This window comes from Diaphorina citri, unplaced genomic scaffold (assembly GCF_000475195.1).
Source record: "Diaphorina citri unplaced genomic scaffold, Diaci psyllid genome assembly version 1.1 scaffold1505, whole genome shotgun sequence".
Lineage (NCBI taxonomy): Eukaryota > Metazoa > Arthropoda > Insecta > Hemiptera > Psyllidae > Diaphorina > Diaphorina citri.
Window position 1 is genome coordinate 67,077 of NW_007378931.1, and position 9,588 is coordinate 76,664.

Here is a 9,588-nt window from a genome sequence, read left to right on the forward strand (position 1 = left end):
AGAAGAGAGAGTTAAAAAGGGGGGGGGGGGGGGGGGGGGGCAAATTTAATTAACAGAATGACGAAAGAAAGGCGGGAAGCGCTGGTGGGGTTTCAATTTTCCGTTATGCAAATCACAACATCTGAGAGCAGTATGTCACAGGGTACAATGGTGAACAGTACCTAAGAACACGGAGGCAAAATCAGTCAGAAATCAAATGATCGAACGAAGTGAAATGTGAGATCTAAATTTTAAACGCTCAATGACCCAATGACCGAAGGACAAATGAAGAGATTTTCGTTTTTGTATATGTGATGTCCACAACCACTACCATAACCATCTCCACTACCATTATACATACGTCTGTATTTCTAATTTCTAAAATAGTGATGTAATATTGGACTTTTTAAGGCTAATTGGATTCTGCACGTGCACAGAAACGAGCTTTCGTCGAATATGCAACGTTAAAAAGTTCGGGACCCTAATTTTGGTTGCAAAAAATCTCCATTACAATATGTATATCTATGTACCTACCTAATACTTGTAATTAGCTCCCATGGCGTAGTGGTCACTGCACTCGCCTTGCACGCGGGAGACCCGGGTTCGATTCCCGGCGGGGTCAAGAAATTTGTATCATGCAAATGATTGATCCCGTGACTGGCTGTTGCGGGGCCCACTCAGCCTCGTGAGGAAAATGAGTAGCTATGACATATAAATGCGCATAGCGACCGGTGCCAGCATGGTAGGTAAACATTGGATTTTAGGATTATTGAGATATTGGGAAAATCCTACAATGCTGCAGTGAGCACCAAAGTTGTGACATAATAACACAAAAAAACTGCATTTACATTTACATTGTAATAATAAAGGAAGGACGGACTAAAAATTGCGATTTACCCAGAGGGCCATCGAGAGATGTATTTTGGGAATTACTAGGATCATGGGCGTATCCAGCATCGGGTTTGGGGGGGGGGGAGGCCGCGGTTAACGGGTGGGACGCCCCCTTTGAAAGTAACTGTTTTAATGACAATCGAGTCGGGCAGAGTATACTTTCCAGAACCTGAAAAGATTATTTAGGTATATCTTTAGGTTTCATTGACTCTTTGTTGCCCACAAAAAAAAAAAAAAAAAAAAAACAAAAAAAAAAAACAAATTCCTTTGATCTTGCCTAGGTACTTACTTTTATATGAGTTTCAGGTGATTTCAATCGAGGGTCAGCTGTAGTTTAGACTCACCTTTGATATAGGGCTTGCTCACCGAAGGTACCGAATTTAATTTTATTACTCAGTCACGCATTATTTGTGGACGGTTTTACATTTTACCTTACAAAATGATGGTTTCACGGTGTAACCACTGCGCCGCAAAGGGTTTCCTTCACAGAGGTATCATTTCTTCTTTTCTGCTCTTTCTCCTCAGCTGTGCACTGTGACAGACTATCACTCAGATCTCATGAGAGGCTCTCAACCAAAATAGACGGCCACAGGTTAGGCCAGATGGCCCACTTCACATGCCCGGCCGGTACGATACGGGAAGGCCCGGCCAACATAACTTGTATGGCCAACGGTAAGTCTTGTTGGTAATTATTCAGAAGCCACGTCAATGAAAAAGAATGCTAATTTTTATTGTGTTTAACCTAACACTATAATAACACTAGTCACTGCTCGAATTGTGAAAGATCCTTTTTGTGTTTAACCTAACCCTCTAATAACACTGGTCACTGCTCAAATTGTGAAAGCTCCCTTTTGTGTTTAACCTAACCCTATTATAACACTTTTCATTGCTCATTTGTGACAGATCCTTTTTGTAGCAGTTTTGTATTGACGTGACTTCTGAACAAGTACCGTCTTGTTCTAGTACTTTTCTGGTTATTTATTTTATCAATTTTAATTAACTGTCCAGCACTTTGGTATCTAAATACAAAAGGGATTTTTATAAATATGAGTCAGACGGTATACGGGTAACGAGTATCCAGTTACCTAGTTTACAAAATAATCAGTGTTAATGCATGGACACACTCTAAGTGCAATCTCTACTATAACAGTAATACGTAAATTTATAGCGGTACCTACCTAAATCCAGATTAAAACTCGCTATCAGACCCGAAGCTACATACATAGTCCTCTGAAAAGAGTACCTAGTTCTTTTTTTATAGCTCACTCTCACACTCATTCTTTACGAATTTCTAGTTTTTGACACATAAAAAAACAATTCATAATCAGTGCCTTACAAAATCGTATTTCGAATATCGGACACCCTCTCATCAGTCCTTTTTCTTCTTCCCCCCATACTGTCCCATCCCCCACACCACTGTCTTACAGTGTACAATTTATTGGTCCATACTTTAGCTTTTATTCAGATATATCCATCCGACGAGAAAGAATAGCGTTGATTTATAAGTTTGTCCCTTTTATAGCGGAAAGTAAACCATGATGGAAGACGTAAACTTGTGGACAAAATTTGCACCACCATTTTCGTGATCCTGATAAAAAGACCTTTAATTTGATATATAGGTCGACCAGGTTTGGATAAGTCCTTCTATGGGAACAGAGGAACAGACAGACAGACAGACAGACAGACAGACAGACTGACAGACACACAGACGACACCGAAGCGAATACAATAGTCCGTCCCTTATATTCCTCTCCTACTCTCCCCCCCTTCCCTTTCTGCCCCTCCTCTTTCTGTCTCCTGGCCCTATTCACCCATACAATGACGAGAGAGAGAGAGAGGGAAGGGGGGAGGTCCTATTAAACTATCATCTCTGAAAGGGCGAAATTTGTCGAGAATTTACTGAGAACGCTCCAAGGTAACTAGGCTAGCACAACTTCATCTGTTTCGGATAACGTTCGCCAAGGTCGGAAGTCAAACTGGTCGGCACTTACAATACAGGTGCGCTATCTTTCAACTGAACTAGCTAATAAGCAGGCTAAAGTTACAAATCTTCGCAGTTTTCCCCGTTTTCAAAGACAAAATTTCCCGATTTTTCCTCCTCAGCGACGATTTCCACCTCGGTATCTACAACTCAACCAGGCAGACGGAAAAGAGCCGTTATGGGCTTTTGTTTTATGTTAATGTCTCGAGCTTGGCTTTCAACATTTTCCAAAACATAATTCAACTATCTTTTGTGCAGTGGCGGTTCCTTTATGAAAGCTAGGGAAACTCATCTGCCAGACTGTGGAAAAAACCGGTACCTAGTTACCTACTGCGACTGTGGAAAAAACCCCTACCTACCTACTGTGGAAGGCCTTTTTTTTTAATGCCCCCGCAAGGTTTCGCCTGAGAGCCCCTTGGTTCAATTGTGGATTGACGAAGGTTGCGGGATGCTCCTAATTATAGACAGGGGCCCCTAAATGCCTAGGGCCCTCCCGTCTGCAGGGTTGATAGAGGATATGCGCCAGAGATTCAGTAAAATTCAGTTATTTTTCAACCTGGATTTTAAACCCACCAGCCAATCGTAAACGCTTTCTTCAAGTAAAATTGATCCCAAGGACAAGATAAACCTAGACCCTTTACAAATGAAGTCAATGGAGTGTGCCTCAAGGAGTGTGATGTGTTCCAATCCAGTTGACCCCCTATACGGGTTTTATAGCTTCCTCTCAAAAAATCTCACGCCCCGCCACTGCCTTCGTGTTCTCTGTCGTGACGTTTTTATGTGGCGGGAAATTCAAAACTAGAAGTTATGTCTTGGTGTCAGGGGAAGCCAGATTGTGGCGGGGATTGTAAACAATGGTGTGACGCGAATTGTAAACAAGCTTTTAAATATATTACCAATTACACTTACTCAAATTCCAAAAATTTTGATAAAAAGATGCCTTGTACCACTATTGAATGAATATATCAAAACAGAAGAATATAATCAAGTATTGGAAGTACTGGAATGAAAAATGTATGTACGTAACTTCATGGTCTGTGTTGCAGCTTTTTATTCATCAGTCTGACGGTTTATGAGGGTAAGAGATAATTTACTAATCATTTATTAATTGAGTTTACAATTTAATTTAATAAAACTACATAAACTGAACCCCTCCTTAGTCGCCACAATTGTAGACAATTATGTCTCATAAAAAAGAAACATTTAAGCCAGCCTAGCTAGCTTGGTGGGTAGAGATGTTTGCCTTGTGAGCGCTAGGTCGCGGGTTCGATTCCCACCCGGGGCGGATTTCATACTGAACGGATAATGTTCGTTCTCGGAACGGCTGGCTTTCTCCTATCCTGTCTTCTTTCTCTCTTCGGTCTCGGGATGATAAGACCCTAGCAGTTACAGTTCCCTCTATCAAACATCTTTACCTATACCCATCCCTATACCTTCAAACAAAATTGGTACCTACCTACTATGTTTTCTTCTTATCATTTGACATGACTTGACACCTGTACCACCCCGTAGATCACAAGGCCAAGGCACACCCTGTAGACAAAACTGGAGCGTTGAGTCTAATTTGAATATGATTGGCAAACACAAAGTGGCATTAGAAAGTATAACATCCACTCTCTACTGTCCAGGGGAAAGTCCTGTCTAACTTTCCTGTCCTCTAACTTTCGCCAGTCCTGTCCTAACTTTCCCCAGAATCCCCAGTCTTGTCCTAACTTCTTCCCTAACCCTGTACTAACTTTTTCCAACTTTTCCCGAATAATCTCCGGGACTTCAAGTCACATCTGGTGTTCTTGGATATCAATATATATTTTTTCGAACTTATCTTTCTTCCCCTCTAGATTTCTGTCCCCCCGCCATCTTCCAGTGCTCCTGGGGCTATCAGCTCAAGGGGCCACCTGATATTGTGTGCCAGAAGAATGGATCCTGGTCCGGCGCCATTCCAGAGTGTAATGGTAAGAATAGACTTTTCTGACCTTCCTTTTTTTCTACTAATTTTCCAAAATGAGTTCCAGCTTTAGACGTATTTCCTTATTTACTTACCTTGTCTTTATTTGAGAAAAATTTCTTCTGTTCATTTTGATAAATCTAACGTTTATTATCCCTTCCACACAAATTTATTTTGGAAAATGTGTGTCCCAATCCCAAAACGTTCTTCAAATTGAATATTGCAACATATTTTGGGAAAGGAAAACGTCTTTTCCCAGATAAATGTAAATCTTGCGGTGTGCCGTAATGGTAAATGGCAAATTGAATTCGATTTTCAGCTCTTTGTCACCCCATGCGGATTTTTTTTTCTTTTTTTTCGACGGAGATTTATTCCGCCCGGGCTCATTTGTCTTTTCACTCTTTTCTCACGCGTTTTATTTTCTTTTTTTCTCCTGCTTCTACTTCTCCTCCTCCTTCCGCTTCTTCGTCCTCCTCCTGTGCTTCTTCTTTCTTCTTCTTCTTCTTCTTCTCCTTCGCCTTCTTCATCTTCTTCGCCTTCGTCTTTTTCTCCTCCGTCCTCCTCCTCCTTCTTCTTCTTCTTCTTCGTTCTCCTTCTTCTTCTTTTTCATCTCCTTCCTTGAATTGCATTTCAAATTTAATTTCGTGAAAATGTTTCCCTTCCCTTGGCCTCTTTCTCGGTATTTCTCTTCCTCTCGAGGTTATTTTCCACTTTTAATGGAGTCCCGGAGTCGATTCATTTTTCTTTCTCCAACCTAGGTATAGTAGAGTGGTTTAGATGGCCAATAGGTACATTAGTGGTCTAGTCAAGTCTAGTGGAATGATAGAATGACAAAGTGGAGAGCAAACAACATGACTGACTGAATGGTCGAGGCTTGCCAAATCAATGCCAAAAAAAAAAAAAAAAAAAAAAAAAAAAAAAAAAAAAAAACTGTCCCCCCCCAGAATTCTGTCCCTCCTTTTTCCCTTCCTCCTTTCCCCTTTTCTCAAGCTCTCTCTCTCTCTCTCTGGTCTATCTCCTATCTCCCTTTCTGTTATTCTCTGTCTTCCTCTCCCTTTTTTGTCTCTTTCTCTCACTATCTTCTCTCCCTGTCCACAGTTATTCTCTCTCTTTCTTCCAACTTTATCTCCATTATATCACTCCCTAGCCACATCTCTCTCTCTCTCCCTCTCTCTCTTGCTCTCCCTCCCTCCCTCCCTCTTTCTCCCTCTCCCTCTCTCTCTTTCTTTCTCTCTCTCTCCCTCCCTCTCTCTCTCTTTCTTTCTCTCTCTCTCTCTCCCTTCTTAACTCTCCCTAACTCTATCTCTTTCTGTTTTCTATTTCTCTCTCTCTCCGATATCGTTCAATTTCCAAGATGTCATTTTTCCATAATTTATATTTTATTATACATCCACAGAAAAGAGAGAGAGGGAGGGGAGAAAGAGAAGAGGGGAGGGAGAAGGGTTCCAATGTTTTGAAACTTTCACCCCCCACCCTATAGTTTCCAGCTATCGTTTCCTAATGCATATTTGAATATCGGATAAGAGAATTTTCGGAAAAGGATTTGAAACATCTGATGAAAGGATGAAACAGCTGATGACGGACAAACGACAGAAACTCGACTGGAGAGTTGAAGGGTGTGGGTTCGAACCCCGGACAAGGTGGAGACTTTTAACGTTTCACCACCCAATCCTTGGAGTTTTTCTGGGCTGTCCACATTAGGGAGGTTTTCCTCTTGATGAATTCCATGGAAAACAGCATATTTTTATTAATTTATTATTTTTCCAAGCTGTGTGGGCACCGCAAATATTTCAAGCCTAGGCCAGCCCAGCTAACTAGGCTGCCTTAAGCTTTAATAGGTAGGTACATGGAGCAGGCAGGTATATAGGAGCTTTTTAAAATATTCCTACAACTCTTGGCAGCTTGATACAGAATGCACAAGTTACGAGTTACAAGTAGGTAGACAACAAAACACAATGTACGTAGGTACGTAGGGGAAAATTGCACAATGTTTGTTGGTGAATTTATGTCGTCATGAATTTTCTTTCAACAGAGCAATATACAGGGTGCGCCAGAAAAAGATGGATAAGGTATCTAGGTAGGTTACCATACCTACAGTAGAGACATGCAATAAATATTAGGTGGGCGGTACCTATACGTACCGTAGGCCAAATTCATTATAGAAAGGAAAGGACTATTGGGTAGGTAAAAATTTCACGGGGATTGTCCTTTTGATCCTTGGATGTTAGAGTGATGGTGCAGACTTGTAGAGATATGTACCTAGGTGCATAAGACTTTGTCTGGACTACGGGAATAAAGGAACTTAATTCGAGCAGTTTGAACTTGGTACATATACATACCTATGTTTTTGCTATTCTGCGAGAAAATGGGGTCTGCTGATGTCCTTGTAACAATTATCTAAATTCTAAAGGGTACGTAAGTATTATAGGTTCGTAAAAAAGTAGGTACTTAAGTAGATGCATACATATTTACATATGTAGGTAGCTGCTTAGGTAATACCTATACCTACCTACTTATCAAACCCACTTAGATCTCCACCAAAACTCCCAATACCTACTTGAGGATAAATAGCAATATCTTTTGTTGGATTTATCACATATCTCCAACAAAAGTGTCTTTGACGTTTGAAAGGAATCGAATAAAGGAGAAGGGAACCTGAGGGACAGAAGGAAGGTATAAGGAAATAACTAAATAAACAGGAAGGCAAAGGGGGAAGAGGAATGGGGGTGCAGGGAGATGAAGGGGGATAAGGAAGAGGGTAAAAATGCTATAGAAAGAAGGGATGGTGAAAGGAAAGGGTGATAGAAGGGATTTGAATTAGAAGAGGGTAGAAGGAAGGAGTGTTGAAATGGTATAGAAAGAAGGGATAGTGAAAAGTTAAAGAAGAGGTGGTAAAAAGGGGACAGAAGGAAGGGGACTTAAAGAATGTAGAAGGAAGAGGAGGATTTTTTTTTTATTATTATTTAAAATATAGACGTTACTTTTTATTTGCGAAAATTTGTTTTAATCTCTTTCGCATCTGCATCTTTACTTTCGTCAGGAGATTTTTCATAGCTTTCTTTTATTTTGATCGTCTTTAGTCCCTTCATACGGCGGATACACACCCCACTTGAAAAGAAAAATTCTCTCCCTCAAAGTTAGACTGAAACAAATGTTGGAAAACCAGAAAAGATGTATGGAATTGATGCTTCAGTGCAGCTTGAAGGTGTGTCAACAGATAGTCGACCGTCCACCGATCAATGTCGACTGAACTGTCCACACTGCCTCGACAACATGGAGTCTCCTCGTCGATTGATATCAATCGAACGGCCGGTCAACTATGTTTGGACACTCCTTGGAGAGCCATTTTTTTTTTTTTTTTTTTTTTTTTTTTTTTTTTTTTTAAGTGTCGATCAAACTGACAGTTGGTAGATCTTTGATTGCCTGAAACTAGATAGGGCTAACGGTTGGAAAAAAGAAGGAGACAAAGAAGAAGAAGAGGAAGAAGGAGAGGAAGAAGAAGATGATTATGATGAAGAAGAAGAGAAAGAAGAAGAAGAAGGCAAATGAGAAAGATAAGAAGGAAGGTAGAAATTAATGGCTTTTGTTTTCCTGGAAATGAAGCTTTTAGCTTCTCAATAAAAACCTCAAAGTACCTGCACATGTCTGCATAGTGCATACCTACATAATTATGTATGTATTATGTAGGTATCCTTGGATACATTCAAAAATTCAAATAGAAACATACCTACCTAGTTATTTTATTCATAATTGACAGCAGGAAGCGAGGGTAAAGTTTTGTATTAAAATGGAATGTCTTGTCTGTTGTACAAGATTACAAGATACCTACATCTCTTGAGAGGCTAGTTCCTAGTTCGATTAAAGCCAAAGCCACTTTTCACCCTTATAAGTAGGTACCTATATGCCATACCCTCTACCTTTTAACCTGCCTTGGTGGTGTAGTCGTCAAGAAGCTCGCCTGGTAAACAGGAGGACGTGGGTTCAATTCCAACCGAGGTATGGAATTTTAACCTCAATATGATTTGAGAATTTGACCACAACAATAGTAGCTGGAGTAAAGGGGCTTTTCAGTCCTATGCGAGCAGTAGCTGTAACTAATTTTAGCACTATTGTTATTGTGAGCAAATACCTTACGTCTACCAGCAAGATAAAGGTTTACTTATTCTATTTTCTACTATTCCATTGTTATTATTAGGTACTTTCCCGAAGGAAAAGCTGGGATAGGTACCATAAAGTACTTGCGTTAGACACTTCTGCCTCATCATAACGCCCCTTCTTGAATATCATTTCCCTCGAAAAGAAAAACCCATTTGGCAGTTCCAAAAATTTAAAACGATATTTTTGATGATTTATATTTTTGTAAAATTTTGTAAATAAAGAAATAAAAAATCCAAGTACATACATACACATTTACAAATTACCTACAAATGTTTGAGGTAGACCGGGGGAAATTTACCCCTCGGTTCAAATCGCAGATGAGAAATAATACAAGTGAGAAGTAAGCCAACTCGTCTATTTGGTCTCTCTCTCTCTCTCTCTCTCTCTCTCTCTCTCTCTCTCTAATCTCTCTCGCTCTCCTACCAGCGATTACTTCAACTTTGGGCAAGAAATTCCCTGTTCTTTCTCACTCAATCCAGAGAACAATCAAGTAACTGTGAATCACTCTTTCCCCCCCTTTTCCAGGGCAATGGTCCGGCGAAGTGCCCACGTGTCAGCAAATCATCTGTCCGAAGATAGTCGTAGAGAACCCCTACCTCACTCTGGTGGAGCAGAACAACACCTACCGGGGGCA

At 40.4% G+C, this 9,588-nt stretch overlaps 1 protein-coding gene across 1 annotated transcript in view; it reads left to right on the forward strand.

Annotated features, from left to right (window-relative positions):
• The window catches only part of LOC103516196 (locomotion-related protein Hikaru genki-like), a gene marked incomplete at its 3' end in the record, with an annotated part of 29,276 nt that extends 19,717 nt beyond the window's left edge, over positions 1-9,559 (forward strand). The window contains exons 4-6 of the mRNA XM_026828658.1: positions 1,396-1,542; positions 4,690-4,803; positions 9,480-9,559. Of these exons, the coding sequence (XP_026684459.1) occupies positions 1,396-1,542; positions 4,690-4,803; positions 9,480-9,559 (341 nt within the window). The remainder of the gene's footprint in view (positions 1-1,395; positions 1,543-4,689; positions 4,804-9,479) is intronic.
• Between the last annotated feature and the right edge of the window lie 29 nt (positions 9,560-9,588).